This window comes from Pituophis catenifer, unplaced genomic scaffold, assembly GCF_029215685.1.
Source record: "Pituophis catenifer annectens isolate HBS135680 unplaced genomic scaffold, rPitCat1.0.hap2 SCAF_3, whole genome shotgun sequence".
Lineage (NCBI taxonomy): Eukaryota > Metazoa > Chordata > Lepidosauria > Squamata > Colubridae > Pituophis > Pituophis catenifer.
In genome coordinates, this window is record NW_027256883.1 from 63,900,537 (window position 1) to 63,925,280 (window position 24,744).

Consider the following 24,744-nt stretch of genomic DNA (forward strand, 5'->3'; position numbering starts at 1 on the left):
ACCAATAGCCTCCCACCGGCCAGTACGGTCTCATAGAGAGGGACTCCTCCGGGTGCCGTCAGCCATACAGTGTCGACTGGCGGCCCCTAGGGGGAGAGCCTTCTCTGTGGGGGCACCTACCATCTGGAATGAGCTCCCCCCGGAGATACGGAGGATCCCGGATCTGCGCTCCTTCCGCCGTGCTGTGAAGACCTTTTTATTCCATCAGGCGAACTAGCATTTCATGCAAGGAATAGGCATCCATAGAATTGCAGTAAGAAAGACAGGTTGATCTAGTGTCTAAGGCACCAGGTTAGAAGGAAAAAAAAAGACCCCATGAGTTCTAGTCCTGCTTTGGGCATAGAGCTAGATGGGTGATCTTGGGCCAGTCACTTTTTTTCAGCCCTAGGAACAAGGCAGTGACAAACCACTTATGAAATCTTGCCACGAAAACTGTAAAACTGTCCAGACAGTTGCCAGGAGTCAAAATTGACTTAAAGAAATTTGACTTCCTCCCCTAAAAAAAAGCCTTATTACAAGATAGCACTAAAAATTAAGTGGTTCCAATAACTGCAACATTGAGTGTCTGGGAAGAAGAATCTGAACCAGGTTTACCTCTCATGACTGCTGTGAGCATGGGAAAATGGTTATTGAAACAATTGGGTATTGATTAAATGGTGAATGGTGCCTAATATTGTATCATCATCTTTATCATCTGTACTGTTTGATTATCTACAATACTAAGGGCATTCATTTATGATCATACTTTTTAATAGACTTCCCCTAAAGCATTAATTGAGGTTAAAGGGTAGTTATAATTAATGTAGATTACAAATAAATATTTTAAAAAACTAAAGCATTTTTTAAGAAATCAATCAACAAGAATTTATGAGGGATTGCTGCCACCTAGAGATCAAAAAGTTTGTTCCAATGTCAATAGGATTTCCTTGTTGCTCCATACAGCTAAACCCAATCCCTTCACAGTAGTATTTGTGTGTGTGTGTGTGTGTGTGTGTGTGTGTGTGTGTGTGTGTGAGTGTGAGAGAGAGAGAGAGAGAGAGAGAGAGAGAGAGAGAGAGAGAGAGAGAGAGAGAGAGAGAGGCTGAGACTGAGACTCTTAGATGAGAGTTTTAGTAGATACTTAATGTTAAGTCAAGAAAAGTCATGATTTTACTATTGTGGTCAGATTGGTCAGATTGCAGCTAGAATATTGAATGCAATTCTAAACACCACATTTCAGAAAGGCATTGACAACCTAAAGTATAGGAACTGTACAGGTAAAGAACTAGGAAAGAAATATCTGAGGATAGGTCAGAATATGTGAGGTATGATATATTGGGAAGCTGAGCCAATTAACTGTAGAATCAGTTTTTTCTCTAGAGAAAACACTGTGAAAATAGTTTGCAATTCAAGAATTGCTAACCAATGGTTTTTCAATGAGGAGAACTCCCAACTCTTCTCCTTCCCATCTCTTGAAGTTTCTCTTCATCTCTGGAGAGCCCCCCCCCACCATGTTTATAGAAGGATTTCACACCTAATTTGTAGGACTTTCAAGAAATTAAATATATCTTTAAAAGTAAAAGAAGGTCCATATTAATTGGGTTTAATGTATATTAAAAAATAAACATAGTAAAAAATGTTTCTTTCTGCTCACTTTCGATCTATATAATGATATGTATTTCCAGGGACAGAGTTGCCCAATAGTTAACATGAGAAAGCAAATGATATTACTTTCAATGAAAAGTGAAAGCTAAATACATCCCTTATTTGAACAGAATTTAGTTTCTTCATATGAATTTGAAAGTTACATTTTAAATGGATTTGTGATTTTCTAAGACATTAAAACTCAGATTGTGCCAATTGGGCATGCAGAATTCAAGAAGTTAGATGCTGATAATTTCATAGTGTTCTCATGCATTATATTAACCCTTGCAATAGCAAACGATCAGGTTTCAGTCACTACTATTCTCAGTCCTTCAGAGAAGGTGAATGGGGAAAACAATCATTTCTGTTAATGAAGAGAAGAGAATAAAATGCACTCTGAAAGTTGCTCTCTTAGATTCATAAGTGCTCTGGCAACATTGTAGGGTGTTGTCATTAACATAAAAGGGGACAACACAAACATTTCATCTGAAACAGTTTTTAAATGTTATTGACTTCTAGGTCTGGCTGGCTTTGCTCGACTTTGCCCTGGAGACCAGTATGAGGTAAGTAACTTTGTAAATGTCATCTTCCATCATGCATTTCTTACTGTTCTCATGTCCTGTACAGCAAGAAAGGTCCCACTATTCTCTGTTTATGGATGAATGCACTCTGAACAGTTCCCACATAAAGACTATGAGATTGGTCCCAGAGAGCTGATTGATGCCTTCCAAGATAACAACAGATCTTTCTTTAGCTTTGTCTTGGAAGCATGTCAGCAGTCTCTAAATATTTTATTCTTGGCATAGGTCCTTTCCCTCTTGTGGCTCTCAAATCTAACTAGGACAGGCTGAGTAGAGCAGATCAATAGTTCAAGTCGACTGCTCCCTTTTTTCTCCAAAGACAGATATTTTATTTTACCAACAAGTATTAAGGTGGAAATTTAGAGCAAGAACAAAATCATATCTCTAGTCTGGATACTTTGTGATTCTGCATTTATGTGTCATGCTTCATGAAATAATATTTATGCTAACAACCTTGTGTAGCTATTATTTTTTATTTATTTATTAGATTTGTTTGCAATCCATCTCACTTTAAGGTGACTCTCTTTCTCTTCTTTGTGGTGTTGTACTAAGAATTCTATCCATTCTATCCAAAAATAGAAGAATTCTATTTTTTTCCCCTTGGAAATACATGATTTGCATTATTTTCCAATCCAAAACATCACCACTTCTGCAATGCATTGAAGTAAATCCATTAGATCTGTTGGGTTCTTCACTCATTGTGGTTGATTCAGAATGGTAGAATGAGAACAAAGTATGTATGAATACGATCAATGAGATCACCTTTTGTTTTCACAGATTTTCATGAGGTATGGCCGTCAAAGATGGAAACTAAAGGGCAAGATAGAAGTCAATGATAAGCAAAGTTGGGATGGAGACGAAATGATCTTCCTTCCCCTTATTGCTGGGCTAATCTCCATTAAGGTATTGATGTATTGTTTACTTATTAAATACATTGCTTGCCTTTCTGCTTACAACAGTTAAAACAAAATGCAAATATAAAAGGTGACCTCAAAATGGGTGAAGCTAAAATCAATTAACACTTAAAGGCTTTAAAAAATAAATGGATTTTCCTAAAATGGCTTTCCTAAATATAAATGTAATAGCAATAGTATTTAGACTTCTATACCGTTTCACAGTGCTTTACAGCCCTCTCTAAGTGGTTTACAGAGTCCGCATATTGCCCCCAACAATCTGGGTCTTCATATAGTAATATAATTATAATATTATCAGCCCTCTCAGGTAAATCAAACAGGAAACAGGATTAGGTGAACTAATTATATTTATTGTAAGGCTACATTAACAGAATCTTGCAAATCTGAAAGTACAAATTTCCCACCTGCCACTTTTAACTGCCTGAGCTATGAGGGCAGGTCTTTTCTCAGTTTCTTTCATTGCTGTTCAGTGATTGCGGGCTCCTGCTTCTCTTATCTGATTGTTTCCTAGGCAGCATCTCCCCTCTTTCCTTAAAACCACCAATGCATTCCATTAGAAATATTGATTTAGGGAGAATAAGCAATGTCATTCTGGTTTCCTTTAATTCACTGAATGTATTGATAATATTTTACATGCATCGACATATTTTACTGTAAAATTCTATTGAGAAAAAACTAGTCAGGGAAGGACAGTAGGTAGTTTGTAGCTTCATTCATGTGGATCAGTTTGCTGTAATTTTCAAGAGATTACTTCCACTTGAGAATTTGTTCTTCTATATAGATAATTCTTGACTTATGACCATAATTGAGCCCAGAATTATGGTTGTAAGTCATTGTAGTAGTTGAGTGAGTCATCACCCCTGTTTTTTCAGCATTTTTTTCAGCATTATTAAGTAGCCATCATATAGTAACTTTAAAATTGGGTTTAGTAGCTTGGGGGTGGGGTCCCCACTAAGTGACCATCATGTCAAAGACTATCAGTATTACAGAGCACAATTAGAAGTTTCATATATCATTTCTAAAATGATGCTTATCAGTTGAATATTCAAATGAAGTATTAAATGTAAAAGAATCAAGTAATAAAATGTTAAGTGTGTCTGCAAAGTAAGCCCTTTCAATTGAATGAATAAACACAAACTTCTTTCCATTTTTAAAATACTTTCAGTGCTTGAGTATAAAAGAGATTCTGCAATTTATACTTTTTTCTTTCAAACTATTTTATTTTATTCTATCATTCTAATTAACAGAAGAAAAATTACATGTGTATTAACAATATAGTGGAACATCACAATTAATAATCAAAAAAATATGTTTAAGAATTTTTGTTCAGTAACAACTAAAAGAACAATGACTTTTGTAGTGGCATAAGAGATTAAGGTTTTTATTTGCAAACTGTATCATCTGCATGTAAAGAGGAATATTCTTTATATGCTATTGTTCTGGTAGATAAATCAGGCAGTGTTAATGAAAGAAGAGTTAGAAATGGTGAGAATGTTTTGGAAATGGCAGTCATAAATACAATAATGAATGTCATATTCATGACCATTTATTATTACTATTATTTTATATAAAATCCAGCCACTTTGTCTAGTTTTTAAAAACAGTACCTTTTGGCACTCTTTACCTATGCCATAGTCTTACATACTAGATTTTCTCTCTATTCTTACTTCCTCATTCATTCATTGAAGTTTCCCACAAATAAATTATTATTCTTAGCTTCTATGACTCTGAACTGTGTAAATAATGTATTGTTAGTAATATATTGTAAGAAAACTGAGCTAAATGTATAAGTGGTTTTCAGCTTTCTGTTTTATGGCAAAATAAAATACCATCCATGCAAGTATGAAATCCTGTGTAAATCTGAAGCATTTTAGTAATTTTCACATACTAATACACAATAATAACATGTAAGTCCCAGTATTTCTCACTCTTCTGAACGAACAATGTGGTCTTAGAAGGATTAGTATACAAAAAAGGTAAATATTTGATATCTGAAGATGCTACTGAAATAATGAGCTGTTAATTGACAATTATTTTGTTGCTAATTATTAATACTAATTTATTCCAAAGGTCACAGAAGTTAAAGGTCTTGCCAGTCATATTTTGGTTGGAAGTGTTACTTGTGAAACAAAAGACTTGTTTGCTGCTCAGCCTCAGGTTGTCGCTGTGGATATCAATGACCTTGGCACAATAAAGCTGAATCTGGAAATCACTTGGCAGTAAGTAAAGCTGGCTTTTTGGAGAGCCATCATCATTTCAAATCAACTGTTGTTCCAGTAACAACAGCAACAGAAAATAAAATTATGGGATATACTTCTACTGAACTGGCACACTAGAGTGTTTAAAGAGCAAGATGGTATTGTAGGTTAATTTTGAGATAGCACCAGGGATGGGTTCCACTTACCTTTACTACCGGTTTGCAGCAGGAGTGCGCACGCGCTCTTCTGTGCATACACATAAGCTTCTGCGCATGTGTAGATTACCCATGATGACATTGTGGCAGGTGGGCGGAGCTTCCCACTGGTTTTACTACTGGTACTATAGAACCGGACCGAACCGGGAGCAACCCACCACCAGATGGCAGCCACAGATAATATGCACTCTTCTGATATGAAAATGTGAAATGAAAATATATACAAGAATACTATTTTGTGAACCTGTTTTATGATGTACAGAACTTCACTAGAAAAAAGCTGAATTGCCCGTGGTGTAATATCTTAAGTGAAAAGAAAACCTTGTAATTCAGTAGAATAACAGTTTAATGATGATTCAATCTAATAATAGATTTATACTTTTGCAGTCCATTTGATGTGGAGGACATTACCCCATCAACAGGAAACACAAACAAAGCATCAGCTATTCAAAGAAGGATGTCCATTTATAGTCAAGGCACCCCAGAAACACCAACTTTCAAGGATCAGTCATTCTTCGTAAGTGATAGCAAAAACAATTAGTGGCTAAGTAGCATGATCTGCTCAATTTTGTTTGAGGTAACAAAAATAGAGGCAAAGGAAAAAAGGAGAATTGGCAAAGGTTATCTTTTCTATCCCTAGCCTATTCCTTGACCCAGTGGGGAAGGTCCTGTAAATGAAAGGAACTTTCCAAATGTGATATGGCTAATGTGAATCCCACCATTTCTTTTTTTAGGAAAAAAGATGTGATATTTCTCCCTTATAGACAAGGGACCATTTAGGTGTGAGAAGCTTCCATAAAAACTCATTTAGTGTGCACTTTGGTTCTGAAGATTTGCACTATATTTTCTTATCAATCTATACTTTGTACATTTACAGATAGTATCTTTAAAAGATAATGTAGTCAACTAATTGCTCCATTTTTTTGCCTTAACACTTCAAGAAATGGCGACATCATCCACAAGACAGTCTCCACTCTGCCATTTTAGAGACTTTGCAAGATGCTTTCTTTGACAAGCTACGTCGTAGTCGCTCATTTAGTGATCTGCCATCTCTCAGGCTGAGGTCTAGAACAGGGCTAGAACAATATGTGAGTCCAGATGGTGTGATAAAATATCTTACTGCATTTCTCAAGCAGTTCCTGCGTTCTGATGCATGTCCTAAATCTGATATTTCTCTTTAAAATCTATCTTGTTTGCTGACTTTTGAGCAAATAACTATCAGTTCAAGTTGCTTATGTAGTCAAATAAAACTTGGACTGGCTGTAGTTTTGCAAATTCTTTTCAGAGAAAAGGCTAAAATAAGAAAGCACTTATTATTTGAAATATTTTATGAACATATTTATATCTGCACATGGTTTGATATTTGTCCATAGATTATTTTTGGCAGGAGACTAAAAAAATAAATTCAATGCAGTTTAAGTGAAAAAGTCACATTTTATCTCCATTGATTTCAGGCTGCAATATTGAAACTGCTTAATTATCTTTGAGAAGTTATGTTTAAGGATTTAAACAATGTATTTCAGCATTGCTGAATAAAAGGATAAGATAATCCCCAGTACACTTATGGTGTAATCTACTATATTGTAATACCGATCATGTGATGTTCTCTTGGTGTGCATTTTGTTTCTTCAGCCTACTTTCCCAACATAAAGTCTGTTCAGCAAAACAAAAGATTCTAATTTGTTCATAAAGATAATGAGTTTGCAATGCTCAAAAAAGCTTCATAATTGGTTTAGAACTTTTCTATACACATTCTGGGCTACTTCTGATCCTTACTTTCTGGCTTTTGGACTGGAGTGGGGTTTTGTTTTGTTTTTGGTATCTTCCTGTCACTTTAGAAAAGATCAGTAGCATAAAAGCTAAATAAATTTATTTCATAATTCCAAATAGCCTAGTTTCACAGAAAGTAGCAAATTGTATCTTTTTTTAAAATAATGCTTAATGTCAGCTCAATGAAAATTTAATTTTAACTGTTTTTATTATATTTGCAGTCAAATTTACCAGATGATGTTTTTGAAAATGGAACAGCAGAAAATGAGAAAAGTTCATTATCTTTCAGTTTCATTGACATTACCAGTGAACATTGTACTACATCATACAGTTCAACGGACTCCTCCTCTACGATAGATAATTCCAATCCTGAAATTATTGTCACAATCCCAGATCCCAGTGGGAAAAGGTTATCCAAACCTGACACTGTGCACAATATTCATTCAAGGTGTGAGGACTCCACATCTGAATCCAACAACTTAACATCACAAGAGCATGGTGAAAATATGACCACAAATCTAGAGTCTGAACTTTGCCAAAGTTCTCCTCATTTGAGAGGCAACAGTGTGATTTTAGCAAGTAGTGCCTCAGAGTCACTTCTTCCAGATACAGATGAGTTATCAGACGTCAAACCTGTAGAGCTGGATACCTTTGAAGGCAATATCACAAAGCAGCTAGTTAAAAGACTGACATCTGGAGAGGGGCCAATGACACCTGAAAAATGTCATTGTGAGGGGTCAATTAGTGGAGAATCTGAAGGTTATAAATCATGTGTTGATGGAAGTCTAGAAGAAGCATTTCAGGGGCTTCTATTAGCTCTTGAACCTCATAAAGAACAGTTTAAAGAATTCCAGGAATTGGACCAAGGAATTGCACATCTAGATGAGATCCTAAAAGTAAGTTCAGCTTCAAATAAGAAATTTCATTCGTTGTGAATAGAAGAATTGTTATTATCTAATCTTCAGTAATAAAACTAATTGAATCAGTTCACCGTTTACATTCAATATAAGAATGACCAAGAAAGAAATCACAAAATGGAAGGGCCAGATCAAGTCTTTGTCTAATGAAATAATTCCAGCAAGCTATTGCTGTTAAAATCTACAATATAGATGTACTTTCCACATAACAAAACAAAGAAGCCTTAATTAGAACAATTATTAGATAAGCTAAAACAACAAAATTGTGGAAACTCTGATGCATTCTGCCCTCCTATTCCAGTAATATATGTAAGGAGGTACTGTAAGGAGCAGATCCACCAATCTTTTAAGATTTTGAAATCTCAAAATCAGTCAGGTATGGATGGTCAAACTGAATTGAATTACAGTTTTTCCCCCTTGTTTAATCTAAATTGGCAGGTGGTTGGATTAATTTAAATCTGGTAAGTTTAAGGACATACTGATTAGTTTTCTTAATTACAATACAGAATTGGTTTGTCAGTATTCTCTACTGCATATTTTTCAAGTATCTGTCCACAATTCTGTAATTTTTCTTGTGGCCTCTCATCAAAATATTAAAAAGTTCCAATCCTGCTTATTGTTTACTGCTTTGCTTGTTGTTTTTAAGATTAATTATTCCTCTGCCTATAGAAGAAAAGTTTGAATTTGAAAGAGATTTTAAATTTTCCTTTCTCTTCCCTTTTAATTTGACGTAACATGACTGACAGTTAAGTAATTCCATGTTCTGTTTTCACATACAGCAATATGCAGAACTAAGTCTTGGTTCCATGTCATAATAAATTGGCATGCCAAATGAACCAGTGCCAAATTGAATTAGTAATGTCATTGTGGAAATGCTTCTTATATAGTAGAATACTACAGGGAGCACGATAAAGTACCACTCACTATCATAAAGCTATTTTATTAAGTTATCTGTTTGTAAATTCAATAGTTTAAGTAGAGATGTTAATAGCGAAATATCTGGAGACAATGCTTGGCATTTTTTTTACATCTCTATAAATTTAATTCATTTTTGTAATCAATTTCATCCCATTTAATTGAAATGTATATTTATTGTACTATGCAGTCAGTCAATGTCCAATGTCCTGTTGATGGTCAAGTCTGTGAATATTTTGGATATTATAATATTGCAATATTGCTGTTTGAATAGCTCCTGAACTTCATTTTTAGACTAGTGTTACAGAAGCTTTTCAGTGAACACACTTTTTCCAGATTTATAATTGGCCACTTTGATGGAAATGCATTAGCACTTCATTGGATAATCTTGGGTTAAATTTGTACTCATGTAACACTTTGATTTCAACTAAAATGTACTGCAGTAATTACCACAGAATATGGCAGCTTTGATAAAGACCATTAAATGTTACATTTACACTCTTCAGTTTACATTACCATATACAGCTTTGTTTGTACAGGAAATGTAATTTTTAAAATTACCTTTATTAAATAGTTTTAAAACACTAAATAATTGAGTTTCTGATCTTCATTTTCTTCAGCATATATATGTGCAAAGCTAGTAGGTTTCATTTTTTTTTTACTTACGTCACTCTTTTAAAGCCAATTTTCTTTGGATAGCTTACAACAATATTAAATCACAATTTTATAATTTGTTAAAAACTAATTAAAATAAAATATATAAAAAGTAAGTGAATATACATTCAATATTTAATAAAGCAGCGAACTTAATCATACCTTTTGAAGTTTGAATACTTAAATTTTATTTTGTTTTCAGACTCTTTGAGCTGTCATTTTGACGGGAGCTCTAAGCCATGGTTTGTTTAATAAAATGCATACATTCATGCAGAAACAGATAAATTAGCATATTTTAAATCTCTCACGCACATACACACGCATCTTGTATGTGCCTGTGTTTGTGTGTGTGTGTGGGGGTATTTGATTTGAAAGCCAACCATTACAATTTTGGAAATAACTGATAGTGATCCGATGCAAAATGTTGACAATTTTTTTCCACTTAGTGTAGGAGTTTTTAAGTCTTATGTTTAAAATGTATTGTAAAATGAATTAATGAAATGTATAAAAGAGGGGCTTAAGATATGAGCCTATCAGTTTCAGTTTCAGTCCCATCAGCCCATCAGTTTGAAATGTGGATAAAGTCACATTTTCTTCTAAATTTATGGTAATGTGAGGATTACTTAATATCATGGACAGCAGTTGTCATGATATTGGGAGCATGTTAATTTAATCTTATTTTATTTGCTGCTTTATTTAATATATATTTAATAGTCTTCAACTTATATCCATTTGTTCAAACTTGTGTCCGCACTGAACAAGGGGGACTTACAACTGGTCCTCAGAGTTCCCTCTATCCCACCATCTCTACAGTCACATGACAGCAGTTACTGACATTCTCTGCTGGCTTCCCACAAACAAAATCAAATGGTAGGCAGACAGGAAGTTGGAAGGTTTTCGCTTAACAACAGCAATCTGGGACTACTGGAACTGCTATCACTAAGTGAACTAGAGAGAGAAAAAGAAAAAAAATGGCACCCATCACATGACATCACATTTTACGATTGTATCATTTAACAATCTTCCAATCTTTATGGCTATTTTAACCCAAGGACTACCTGTGATTTATACCCCAATGGATTCAATAGGGTTCAGGTGGGCTATGTAAAATTGGGTCTGGATTGAATTATATCTAACCCAGGGCTGTCAAATTCACAGTGTGCGGGCCAGATGCATCATGTGCTGGCCACGCCCACACCCGGTTTAGCGAAGGGTAAAAAATCGTGATATGTCATGTGATGATGTTGTGACGACATAAGTTTGACATCCCTGATCTAAGTACAGTATTTTCAAAAATCAAATAATCTCATTTTGGAATTTCCTCATCACATCTCAGTTGACCCAGTGAGCGTGTCAGGGAAATGAATTAGTTAGTGTTTTCTCGGGGTAGGGCTTTTTCAATAATGGAAATCTCAGTTCATTTAGATCAGATTTTTTTAAATCTCATCACAACTGCATTTATCATTTAAATGAATTTCCATAAATTAGATCCTCCTCTGTTCTCAAAATACATGAAAAGTGAAATCCTAAAATCTGGAAATTAAATGATGGGAGGACAAGGCCAAACAAGCCAACTGTAGGGGATCACTGGTGGATTTGAAAAGAAACTCTCACACCCAATTTACCTGGAATATACTTGAAACCAAACCATTTTGAATGGCTAAACTGTTCTTCACGTATTGTTTTGGTTTTGCTCTTGCAGTGCAGACCAGTAGTAAGTCACAGCAGGTCATCCAGCTTAAGCCTAACAGTTGAGAGTGCACTGGAAAGTTTTGATTTCCTCAACACTTCTGACTTTGAGGATGAAGGTGGTACCGATGAGTTTTGCGGTGGTGCTCGTGGTGCAGACTCTGTGTTCTCAGACACTGAAATCGAGAAAAACAGGTAAGAATGCCAGCATTGAATGCTTCTCAGGTTTATTCCTTTCTGCCAAGAATAGTATTTAGTGATCATTCAAGAAAGATGAAATGTAATATTAGAGCCCCTAGATTAGTAATTTTTGATAGAGTACTGAGAATGTTGTTAGCAGAACAGATTATAGGGGTTCCAGATACGTTGCTTTTGTACTTGTAAACTGAAACTCATTTTGATCATTTGTTCAAAACGATGTACTGAAAGGGAAAAAGAATATGGTAATGTTTTTCTGTATTTATCAGATTGTATGTACATAATCCATTGCCTCATCTCTATAATGTAGGATGTAGAATCAGGTTTCACTTACTTCATAATCCCTATGCCTGGGAGAACAATGATGCTCAGAATCAATTTGATCTCAGAGGATAAGGTGTTCCAGGGGGCAGATACCACCACAGGAAGAGCACATTTTCTGGGTCCCACAAGATGACATTCTGTAACTGAGGGGACCAACGCACGACCCTCCTGCTTGATCTAATAAAGTGGATAGAGACCACTCCCCCCTTCATTGGAAAACATCAGTAATCGCTCCTGGCCCTGCATTCTGGACCAATTGCAGCTTCCAGATACTCTTCAAGATCAGTCCCATGCGGAATGCATTACAGTAGGCCATTCTGGTGGGCACTGAAATGTATGACCATGAACAATGCCTTCCAGTCTAGGAAGGGTGCAATTGCCATACAACATGAAGTTGTACAAGAACCCCCCCCCTTTTTTTTTTTTAATCAGGAGTTATGGATCCAGGGAGACTTCCAAATTGTAAATCATTCTTTCTTGGGTTCTGCAGTGCCATCCAGAATGGAATATTGCTTAACGCATTGTAAGCCACCCTGAGTCTCCGGAGAAGGGTGGCATATAAATCAAATTAAAAAAATATATATATCATTGGACTCACCTAGTCCTACCAGGCTTGATCTGAACTCTGTTCCTCCCTATTCAGAGGTCCCTAGCCTCCAGATATCAAGGCAAGATCTCCAAGGCATTGCAAGGCTTGATCAACTTGGGATGGAGTTGTATACTTAGGATACCTTACCCTATGCCATCAGATGACCCCATCTAGCAGTTTTATGTAAATGCTAAATAGAAGTGGATACAGTATTGAGGCATTTGTAGCACCTCACAAAAGCAGGCATTGCAGGCTACACCTCTCCTATCGATGTGATGGATATCTACCCCAGGGGATGGAGGAAAATTAAAACTTTGCCCCCACATGAACTCCCAAAGTTGATGTAGAAGGATTCCATAATTGATGATATTGGAAGCTGCTGAGAGGTCAAGATTTCATTAAAATTTAAAAAATTCCTTGACTTAAATTAGTTAGTAGAATGAAATAGATTGGTGTTTGTTCTTTGTAAATCAGTTATGACTTCCTTTCCAACAGATTCTCCCTCACTCTTACTTTTTAATTTTGTTTTTAGCTGGACAATTAATCACATGTCAGGAAAGGACTGACATATTACATCTTAATTGTATAACTTTTGAAAACCACAAGTCTATGGTTCAGTTATGTCCACAGAGCAGTTTGGCAAAGGATGTTGTCAACAAAGCAAGGTGAAAAGAAAAAAAAAGGGAAAGGAAAGCTATAGCAAAGGTTGATTTCAAAGACTTCTTAGGAAGACTTCCTTACAAAAAAGTGATTGTTTCAAAGAAACAAGTAGGCTAGTGTGGTAACGATATATCCTTTAAATGCAGACACTTTTTTGGCACTTTTTTACCTAATGCTACTGCCAATTTGAGATACAATGTATTCATTAAAAGGTTACTGGCCTATGAAGAGCTGTTTGGTTACAGGAGAGTGCTTTCAACAATTTCTCTTGTGCATTGCTTACATGAAAAGAAAATCCAACTGCTCACTTACCTCCCAGCTTGAACAGTTACAGGTCAGAACACCCAGAAGGCAGAGGGCATCTCAGCGAAGCATTGACGGAAGACACAGGAGTTGGAACCAGTGTGGCTGGAAGCCCTCTGCCATTGACCACCGGAAATGAAAGCCTTGACATCACCATAGTCAAGCACTTGCAATACTGCACACAGCTTATCCAGGTATCCCATAGGATTACATGTTTTTTTAAGAGATGATTAAGATTCATCTGCTCTTGTTTTCTGTGTTGTGTACACAGCCTTGTTTGTTGGAACTTAATTTCCTTTGTACTCTTGCATAAGCATAAGGCGAAAAGGACAGACTCTGCGCTTGGGGAGTTGAATTCTGGGAGTTGAAGTCCACAAGTCATAAAAGTCCACAAGCCATAAAAGGGTCAAAGTTCCCCATCCCCGCTCCATGCCAATTTCCATTTTGACTCTCATCCCATGTTCTCCATATATGATTTTATTTTATCATGGTCCACTTGAACCTGTATAGAACTGTTCACTCTTTGCTGTTTGATGTGGCAAGGTCTGGTACCAAATTGGTAATAGCACATTGACACTATAGGAGATAGAAGCTATATATACTCATCTGATCCAGACTTCTTGACACATTTTGAGCTTTCATAAGTTGTTTGAAAAACAAAAACAGGGTTTTAACTGTGCAGAAAACCTAATGAGATGACTAGGTTTTAAGTTAGACTTAAATTGAAGATGTAAGTTTATATACTTCATAGGGTTAAAGTACTACTGAAGTGAATGAGACATATTTCCAAATAAGTCAAAATTGAGCTGTTTGGTCTAGTGGTTAAAGCACCAGACTAGAAACCTGGAGACCATGAGTTCTAATTCCTCCTTAGGCATGAAAGCCAGCTGGATGACTTGGGTCAGTCACATTTTCTCAGCCAATCTATCTCACAGACGTGTTGTTGTAAGGAAAATAGGAGGAAAAAAGAGTATTACATATGTTCACTGCTTTGAGTTATTTATAAAAACAATAAAGGCGGGATATAAATAATAATATAAAATAAATATTTGTTTTGGTCACTGATCAGCCTAAAATCATATAAAAAGCATAATTCCCTCCTCCCTCCCAGGAATTGTTCAGGTGGATTATTGTGTACTTGCTGAGACTAAAATAATGGAAGTATCCCCCCCCCTTTTTTTTGTGTATAGTAATTATAAAAGTAGGGTTTTCTTTCTCTGAAGTAAATATGTCATATTCAGAGGAAAATATGGCATATTTAAAATAGTGTAGTAAATCTGTTTACTGTGCTTTATCTACTTTGCTGAGAAAAGAGATCACTACTAGACAAACATACTAAATCCTCTATTTAGATTAAAGGCACATATTCTCAAAGTCAAAATAATAGAATCCAATACACAATCCAATATAGCTGGTTACCAATTAACAGAAACATATCACATTTGAATCCCATTTTTAAAGTGTATGATAAAGATCATGTTTGTAAAATACATAAAGTTATAACATTCTTTGATAAATTTGCATTTGTTCACATTTGGAATTTTGACCTAATTAATGATAGTTCTGTATAGGAATATTTACACTGTTCTTTCCTATTTTACCAGCAAATTGTATTCTCTAGCAGAACTCCCTTTGTCACAAGGTCTCTTCTGGATAAACTATCCCAACAAATTTTAGTGATTGAGAATCTTGCAGAGATCAGCAGTGAGATCCTGGGAAGCTTCAGACCTATAAGTGAAGGTGAGAAATAGCATAGACAATATTCATGTGAATATATGATTATGTATTTCTGTTTCTTACCCTATACTATGCAGTACTTTTCTGTGCATGTTCAGATCTACTCTTTTAAGGCTGCTATTGTACAATTATTTATTCAGTATAAGCCTGATTAAATACCATGAACTTCATTGTAAGTAAGCCTATGTGGGAATAGGCTATAAAGTTTCAGCCCCCTGCAGATTTCTTTGGTGAAAAGTATTAATTAAACCAGGGGAATATGTACAAAATCAAGTTGAATGAAAAAGGACAGTAGCTCAGGCAAAGAATAGTGGTCTGCACATGCCAACTATCCTGGGCACAGAATTCCAAGTTATTACAAGGAAGGACATGAGGAAAAAACAGTTTAAAGCCACAGGGAGTTGTTGTCTGAAGAGCAGCAAAGGCGGGCTACCTGTGACTTCTCTCCTAGTGAACATTCTTCTAGTGTAACATTTTAACCTCAATAGATCCATTAGCCAAGCTAGGGAATTCTGGGAGTTGAAGTCTACCCATTTTAAAATTGCTGAGGTTAAGAAACATTGACCTAGATCCTACAAATGATAGGCATAGTCGGTAAATTATTATTTTTCCAGTCAAAGAACATTATTTTTATTTCATTTTCCAAGTAAATATAACCCTCTACTAATTTCTACCCATTTCCTTTCAAGATAGAGCTGATTATTGTCCAATTTTAATTTATACTAATAATTCACTATTATGGTATTCTTTTCCATTAGCAATTCCAGAATTTCAGAAAAAGATATCCCTCCTTTCTTTCTGGAATAAGTGTACCAATTCTTCTGGGTTGTATCACACATCTGCAGACAAAATGATCAAACAATTGGATATTACTTTTTCTACAGTGGTGAATGGTGAATGTCCAGGACTTTCAGAAACAGGTACAATTACCTAATGTGCTTCCAGAAAAAAGTGGTAGCAAAGATTACAACTACCAGTAATTAATCAAATATTTCAAAATATAATAACTGGTACTTTCTGCTGAATATTTGGTCCTTCAAGATTCAAATATTAGGTCTTGTCACATAATTTGAGATTTAAATCCTATATAAGCATTTAATCTTGAAGTAAATCAGTGTGGCCCTTAAATTCTGTAACATCATGTATGTGATTACACTATTATTATACAATTTTACGTAATATTAGTATAAACAAGTAAACGAATAGCTTTCCAGAGATATAAAATTAATTTTGATTGAAAACTGTATACTGTATTTTTCGGTCTATAAGACACACTTTTTTATCCTTGCAGCAAACAGCCTGGTCAGCTTCAGCACAGCCTCATTTAGCACGAGCAGCTGATTGGTGGTTGGATCAGTCTCCTGGATCCAACCGATCAGCTGTCCCAGGCTGAGGGGATCCCTGCCTATCGCCACTGCCACATGTCCCATTTTTGGCCTCCATGCATCCTGTTTTTGGCCCGTTCCAGGCAGCGGGGATTGCTGCCACCACCTATCACTGCTGAATGGCGGCGGCGATGGGCGGCGGCGATCCCCGCTGCCTGGAACAGCTGATTGGCAGTATTCTGGGAGGCCGATCCAAGCACCAATCAGCTGCTTGTGCTAAATCAGGCTGTGCTGAAGCTGACCAGGCTGTTGGCTGTTGGCTGCAAGGAGACAAACTGCTGGGAGGCAGAGGCAGATTTTATTTTTCTTGTTTTCCTCCCCCAAAACTAGATGCATCTTATGGTCCAGAGATAGATAGCTACAATGGCAATATTTTTAATGTTAATTGAAATCCAAAAAACCTTTATGTCAAATAAAGTACATTATCTCATTTTACAGTACTAGGTAGTTTACTAAATATCACTATACCTAACTAATATTGAAATAATTACATATATGCATGGGCATGGATAGTGGTGAAATCTTCCCCGGTTTGCCACTGGTTCACTGTCCACGCATGCGCAGTGCGTGCCAAATGTGCACTGCACATCTACACATGCACGGTGCATACCAAATGCATGCTGCGTGCATGCGTGCACGTCAATGCATGCTGCATGAGCATGCACAGTGCGCACTAAACGCAAGCTGCGCATGCGTAGTACATGCCAAACGCACGCTGCATGCGGAAAAAGGAAGCTTGGGAAGGTAAGTAGAACAACGAGGGGGATAACAGCTGTCTTGCTTTCTAGCGATTTTAAATCGTGCAGCACAGCTGATCGTTGGAAATACCAGGTCGGAGGAACTGGTAGTTTTTTTTTTTTTACTACCGGTTCACCTGAACCGGTATCACTACCGGTTCGCCCAAACCGGTGCAAATTGGTAGCATTTAACCACTGAGCATGGACCTTTAACACTCCTAAGATTTTGTCCAAAATTTAACTAAAAACCTAGTTTTAAAATTTTTTTTAAGCAATACAATTTTTAGGTGAATTCATGTCATATAATACCAGTAGCCTATTTTCTTTCCATTTGTTCTATTCGGGTATGATAGAGATATAATGACTTTTGAATTGAGTGTCATTGTAGAGCAGAGGTACCAATCAGTTTCCCCAAGATTGCCAATATTCTACAGTTTTCATAATCTGTAATCATTGTCATACTGGTTGATTCTTTCTGGAAATTATAATTCTAAATTTCTAGAAAGTATGAAGTGGTCTATTTTTTTTCTAAAACACATTACCCTTTCTAAAAATGACTTACCTCCAGTAATTTTATGTTGCTCTTATTAATGAGGATTCATTTGCTAACTAATACTTTTATCTGGTTATATGCAGTGTTCAGAACTTTGATTTCTCATATCTTGGACCGTGCAGAACCTCTCCTCTCCTCCAGTCTGCCCTTGGAAGTCATAACAGTTTTTCAGTATTACAACTATTTTGCTAATAACAATGTTAGTGATCTGGCAAACTATTTGCTTCAACTTACAAGAGAAGGTAAGAAACAGGCTCTTCAGAAGTTCAAATTCCATAATGAAGCAATACTTTTAGTAGGAACAATTAAAATGGTAGAAATACATCTGAAAGTTGTTGAGGACTCCAGAACATTTCAGAAGTGTTCTATACCAAAGACAGTTTTTTTAATGTAGGGTGTTCATCATTTTGTTCTATACAAAAAAGAAAGTGTAAAACACAAATTAAACCATGTGTTTCAGCCATGAGATCTATAGTTTGATGCTGGAGACTGTAGATTGAACCCAGCAGTGGTAATAACATAGCTCATTTTCACATATTTAAAATTATTCTATGCTTCACAGATACTGTTAGATATTTGCATGCTATTTCAAATGCATCTTTTAGTCTAATCTGTTAACTTCCTCTAAAGTTAAGGGACAAATTGTTAAATTACACATCTTTGTGTCTTAGCTTTAATGGTACAAACTCTACAGTCTTTAAGAGATGAAAAGTTCTTGCAGAACAAGGCCAATTTAACCTCCATCAGTCTCTCACCTCAACAAGAAGTGTTGAAAACTTTGGCTGTCCTTCTGACTGAAAATAAAAGGGAAACCTATGAAGCTGTGTTAACAATATTGTCAGCTGCTGCAGCAGAAAACAGACACTTCAGGGAAAAGGTAAGTGTTAGAGAAAACCTATTAGACAAAAGTAGAATTACCAGATTTTATATGTGTTTAAACATCATGCTAAATGATAGTTTGAACCTGGTTTAGCGAACAATTGCAATTGGCTGGATTTATATTAACATGCTGAGCATACTACAGTTAACACTAACCCAATAGATTTTTCTCTCCCTCAGTAGCTTAAGTTTATTCTTCTAGTTAGCACAGAAATTGGAAAAATAGGAGCCATTTATTGCATTTCTGACTCTCAGATAAATTTCAAATGGTGCTGTTAGGAGGCATATAGACAAAATAGCCATTGTTATATTATAATTTGGTCTCTCTCGTGGCACTACTCAGATTTTCAGTAGTTATATGAAACTGCTAAGTATCTACCAATATGCTAATAATACCCAATTGATTTATTTATAATATCTTGAGATAATAATAGAGCTTCTCTGAATGCCTATGTACTATTGGTATTGGACTAGATGAGAGATAATAAATTGAAAGTGACTACCAATAAAAATAAGATCATATTGCTAGATCTCATTGCTCATTGTTCCAGGGAGGTGGTAAATCTTTCAGTAGAAGAAAGTGTGATTTTGGATCTAGTTTCTTCTAAGTCCTCCCTGTTGATGTGCCAGAAATCTTTTTATCAGTGTCATCCCTGCACATGCTGCTTTTTGCTCTTAGCATCAGTGAGATGCAGGCCAGATTTCCTGAAGTGAATGGGAATATAGTGTGGAGCATGACCAACACTAGGATACTATAGGGATGGGCAGGCTGGTAGGCTATGCTGTGCTGGGATATTGGTAGCAGTTACAGGGAGGGAAGGAATGCTCGGGGAAGACTGGTGGGGATAGATGGTCCAGTGGGGTATACCATGCTGGGAGTAGCTGAGGGGTAAGAGACAACAATGCACAGCAGCCTTCTCTTCCCCCAGTTTGCAAGGCTGGCTTTTTCCTGCTTCGCAACCTCCCTAACTCCTTTTGCCTAGAATAGCCTCACTTTAGACCAGGCACAGACCCAAACACTCAAAACAAATGTTGTGGTTGGGCATGACCTCAACATGGCTTTCCCACACGTAGGACGATGCTTCATTCATAGAATATTTACACATCTCTGATTGCATCCTATTCAGGAATGGTTGTGGCAGGAAGTAAAAACTTTTGTGGTAATTGGTTGCCTTCCCTCCCCCCTTACCTAAACAATCAATGCTCTCCTTTGAATACTGCTTTGTTTTTTATTTGGTGAATTATTTTTTCTAAACAGAAGATGATTTTTTTTTTTTTTTTTTTGCTGTTGTTCTGAAAGGGTGTTGCTCTGCAGTCTCACGGTCTCTCTTTTTCTTCCAGGCTTTAATTTATTACTGCGAGAGCCTTGCCCAGCCCAACCTCCATCTGCAGAAGGCTGCTTGCTTGGCCTTGAAATGCCTTCAGGTAAACTTCTGCCTTCTTGACTTTCCCATGAACTACAAAAGGCCAAGCCAAAACAAAAAAAGAAAACCCAACCACCAGAGGTTTCAATAACCCTTCTTGAATACACAACAAGAAGAGCATTGTTCTCTTGAATCGGCTGTCCAGATATTACTTTACCAAACTGGGAGGGATTTGATGCATATAGTCTAACAATATATTTGGAAAGGGGGCTTACTCTCTGATTCATATTGTATGATGATTAGAAGAACATGGGAAGGTGCTATTTGGCTGGGTAGGGTTTTCCCATGTGCTGTGTATGCATTCATATTTCCATTACAAAAACATTTCCAAGACTTGAATCCTTTTTTCCCCTCAGTATTTTTATTAGTTTATCAGAATATAAATACAAAAACACAAAGAAAAATGAAAATAATGGGAACATAGGAGAAGAAAAGGAGAAGAGGAAAAAGCGTAAGGGGAAAGGAGAAATAGAAAAAGAAAGGAATTGACTTCCGACTCCTTTTGGTGCAGAATAACATACAACCTCAACTTTATACATTTGCATAATATACTAGCCATTTCTATAACAACAAACCTGCCTAATCAGCAAAGCCCAAAATCAAATATTCATTTTTTTTCCACCTCTAACACAAAGTCCAAAAGCAATTTCCAAGTAAAAACAAAATTAATTGTATTCTTTTATTTAATCAAAGCAGTCAATTTCACCATCTCTGCTAACTCCATCAACTTTTATAGATTTCTAAGACAAATCCTGTTGTGCACAGCTCATCCTTTCTGTCATGGAAATGTTTCCTGGGCTGAAATTAGCACCTATGTACCTGTTTTTACAAATGAAGGCAAATATATGTGTCCCAGGATAATGTTGCAGGATCCAATCTGAGTCGGTTTGGTTTTGCGAGCTTTCAGACTTATGCTGGAGCCCATCTTCAGGGAACTTCTCTCTCACAAGAATGTGTCCAATGATTTAGCGAGGAGAGTTGATGAAATAGAAAAGAGAATAATTCCTCCTTTCCCCTGTCCCCTTTAGCATAGATTTAAGTCAAAAAGTACCCTCCACCCCCATGAAATGGGTATATCTAATTTCGGACACTGAAGGATAATTGTGTCAAGATCGTCTACCATAATGTCCGTCACTACCAACAAATTATGTATTTTTATAGTTAACTGTTATTGTATAAATTGTCATAAGTCATTTGAGAGTATGGTACAGATAGTCCTCGACTTGGGCCACAATTCAATCCAAAATTGTCATTGCTAAGCAAGACAAAACAATTGAATTTTGCCCGTTTTATGACCTTTCTTGCCACAGTTGTTAAGTGAAGCACTGCCATTGTTAAGTTAGTAACATGGTTGTTAAGGGAATCTGGCTTTGACTTTGCTTGTCAGAAGGCCGCAATAGGTTAGGGTTAACATGACCCCAGGACACTGCAACCATTATCATGGAATTTCGATCAAGTGACCAAGGGATGCTGCAATGGTCGTAAGAATGAAAAACTGTCATAAGTCACTTTTTTTCAATGCTGTTGCAATTTTGACCAGTCACTAAATAAATGGTTATAAGTTGACTATCTGTACATATAACACAAAACGTAGATAAATAATAATGTCTATTATTCTTATATATAAGGTAATCAGTCTCTCTATGTGTGTCTATGTATCTTTTACCATTGCGAATACCTTTAATTTTAAAACATGCATAACTAATAAAACTAAAATGCATTGGAATGTGCTGGTTTGTAAAGAATCCTTGTGTAAACAAAGTATCTCTGCTGAAAGCATGACATCAATTGCCTCCTTTGGAAGGCCCGAGACGTTTCTTGGGAGGATGTTTTCAGATGTCTGCATGGGCGCCCGGAGTTGAGCAAGATTCTTTGAGCTGTGGAGGCACATCCAGATGGCTTGAGAAAATGCATATGTTTTTATATTTTTTAATTGTAAAAACAATCAGTGAAACAGCTTACCTCTGGAAATAGTGGGTGCTCCATCATTGGAGGTTCTTAAGAAGAGATTGAACAGCCATTTGTCTGGAATGACATAAGGCAGTGATGGCTAGCATTTTTGCCGTCGCGTGCCAAAAGTGGGGGGAGCGCAGGGTGGGACGTGTGTGTTCGTGCCCACACCCATAATTCAATGCCCCCCCCTGCGCCCTGTCCCCCCCCCACACATGCACACACGACCCCCTGCACTCCCCCGCTTTTGGCACGCAATGGCAAAAAGGTTACAGGTGGGCCCGGTAGGCCTGTTTTTTGCCCTCGCCAGGCTCCAGAGGCTTTCTTAGAGCCTGGGGAGGGTGAAAACAGCCTTCACCACCCCCTGGAGGCCCTCCGGAGGCCCCACACATGCGCGCTGCAGCTGAGCTAGTGCTATGCTCGTGTGCCCACAGATATGGCTCCATAGGTTCGCCATCACGGTCATAGGGTCTCCTGCTTGAGCAGTGGGTTGAAGTAGAAGACCTCAAGATCCCTTCCAACTCTGTTATTCTATATTCTGTATATACATGTTTAAAAACCCAGACATACAGTACTATTAATCACTAGGAGGAAGATTTTCTGTAATACAAAAAGTGAATTACATAATTTTTTCTTTAATTGTTCTATAGGCAACTGAAAGTATTCAAATGCTGGTCACTCTTTGCCAGTCTGGCAATGAAGAAGTTAGGAATACAGCTTCTGAAACTTTGCTCTCTCTTGGTAGGTTGGATTTTTTAATGATGTTTCTGGTATCTCGTTTTACTCCAAATGGAAAAAGAAATCTGGTGAACACGACAAAATATAAGTGTGAGAAGGGTTAATCAAAAAACTACAAAAAATAGAAATGAGGTAGTATTACCAAATTTACCAGCTCCTAATCTCCTATTGACATGAACATAGCGGCATAATTAAATGATTTGCTGTATAAAAACTTTCACTGTCACTGGAATTCTCAGGAAAGGATCAGGGGTGAAATGCTCCCAGTTCGGACCGGATCGCCCGATCTGGTAGCGATGGCGGGTGGTTTGGAGAACTGGTAGTAAAAATCCCTTTGCCCCCCCCCACCCCATATCCAGCTGAGCTGCGCGATCATCAGAGGCTGTTTTTTTTACTTTTAAAAGCATTTTTTCTACAACCTCTTCAGCCGAAAAAATGCTTTTAAAAGTAAAAACTCAAAAAAGCAAAAAAAAAAAAAAAAACGCGCAGCTCAGCTGGGATCATCAGAGGCTTTTAAAAGCATTTTTTTCTGCAACCTCTTCGGCAGAAGAGTCTGTAGAAAAAAAATGCTTTTAAAGCCTCTGGTGATCCCAGCTGAGTTGCCTGATCATCAGAGGCTTCTAAAAGCATTTTTTTCTGCAACCTCTTCGGCCGAAGAGGTTGTAGAAAAAATGCTTTTAAAAGTAAAAAAAAAAAAAAATGGCCACGCCCACCCTGTCACATTCCCCCCCCCCCAAGCCATGCCCACAGAACCAGTAGTAACAAATTTTAGATTTCACCCCTGGAAAGGAGAGGCCAAAAGTAAGAAGGAGCAATTTCTCTGTCTTCCTTTTCCTTCCTCCTCCTCCTTCCTCGTCTTTTGAGAGGAAATGTAAGATTTCTTATAGAAAATTGCAGGGCTGTAGGCTACACTAGGAAGTCAGAATAAAAATCTGAAAGAAGTCCATGACAAAAGACTGCTATTACTGTTGCCAGGAAAACTTGAAAGGCCCCTTCCATGAAATCACCAAGACTCCAGGCTGTCTCAAACGAGACCCAATCCTTGTCCATAATCAGAAGTCTTTGAAAAGTCAGATATTATATCCAGTCTTGCCATGTCATGCCAGTGTAAGATTGTGATTTGCAGTTTTAGAACCACAGGTTGAAAAGTTGAAACATTTATTGTTGCTTTCTTTTGTTGCTGTTCAGGAGAAGATGGACGGCTGGCATATGAACAGCTGGACAAATTCCCCCGTGAATTTGTTAAAGTTGGTAGTCGACGCACAACTGAAGTGGCTACAGCTTTTTAAATGTTCAAATTATATTTTGAGATATGCCAATTTCATCTGAACCCAGATGGTCCTGTAAAAAAACTGAAACTTCAAAACCCATTAGTTTGAAAATTGTTTTGTAATTTAGGAACTTATCAGCATTAAAAAAAAGAGGGGATTTAATGTATGGGCTGCTGTTGTCTCTTCTATGTAGCTTATAGTGAAATATTGATTTCTTGAAGATTATAATAATCTTGCTTTTTTGTGAAATCCATGTAATTGTTGTAAAGCTTTGGAAAAATGAGAGATGTTTTGAAATTATAAGATATGTTAAATATAGAGCAGTGTGTGTTTGGTGGACATAATTGTGCCAGTTTGCAATATGTGATACTGTGTTGAAAACATTGAAAAGCAAACATTTATATAAGAGGCATGTTGGCGCAGTGGTTAGAGTGCAGTACTGCAGGCTACTTCTGCTGACTGCCAGTTGACTGCAATTTGGCAGTTTGAATCTCACCAGGCTCAGCCTTCCACCCTTCCG

At 36.9% G+C, this 24,744-nt stretch overlaps 1 protein-coding gene across 3 annotated transcripts in view; it reads left to right on the forward strand.

The window, feature by feature from the left end:
- The window catches only part of RIPOR2 (RHO family interacting cell polarization regulator 2), a 37,610-nt gene extending 13,368 nt beyond the window's left edge, over positions 1–24,242 (forward strand). Inside the window, exons 8-22 of one of the 3 annotated variants that reach the window (XM_070942461.1) lie at positions 2,143–2,186; positions 2,982–3,107; positions 5,189–5,337; positions 5,919–6,048; positions 6,473–6,619; positions 7,523–8,197; positions 11,490–11,671; positions 13,576–13,744; positions 15,155–15,290; positions 16,046–16,207; positions 18,046–18,204; positions 18,634–18,839; positions 20,183–20,266; positions 22,866–22,956; positions 24,142–24,242. In XM_070942461.1, the coding sequence (XP_070798562.1) occupies positions 2,143–2,186; positions 2,982–3,107; positions 5,189–5,337; positions 5,919–6,048; positions 6,473–6,619; positions 7,523–8,197; positions 11,490–11,671; positions 13,576–13,744; positions 15,155–15,290; positions 16,046–16,207; positions 18,046–18,204; positions 18,634–18,839; positions 20,183–20,266; positions 22,866–22,956; positions 24,142–24,242 (2,561 nt within the window). Of the gene's footprint in view, positions 1–2,142; positions 2,187–2,981; positions 3,108–5,188; positions 5,338–5,918; positions 6,049–6,472; positions 6,620–7,522; positions 8,198–11,489; positions 11,672–13,566; positions 13,745–15,154; positions 15,291–16,045; positions 16,208–18,045; positions 18,205–18,633; positions 18,840–20,182; positions 20,267–22,865; positions 22,957–24,141 lie in introns of all 3 variants that reach the window. The other 2 variants (XM_070942462.1, XM_070942460.1) reach the window with 2 other exon arrangements.
- Positions 24,243–24,744: the final 502 nt, after the last annotated feature.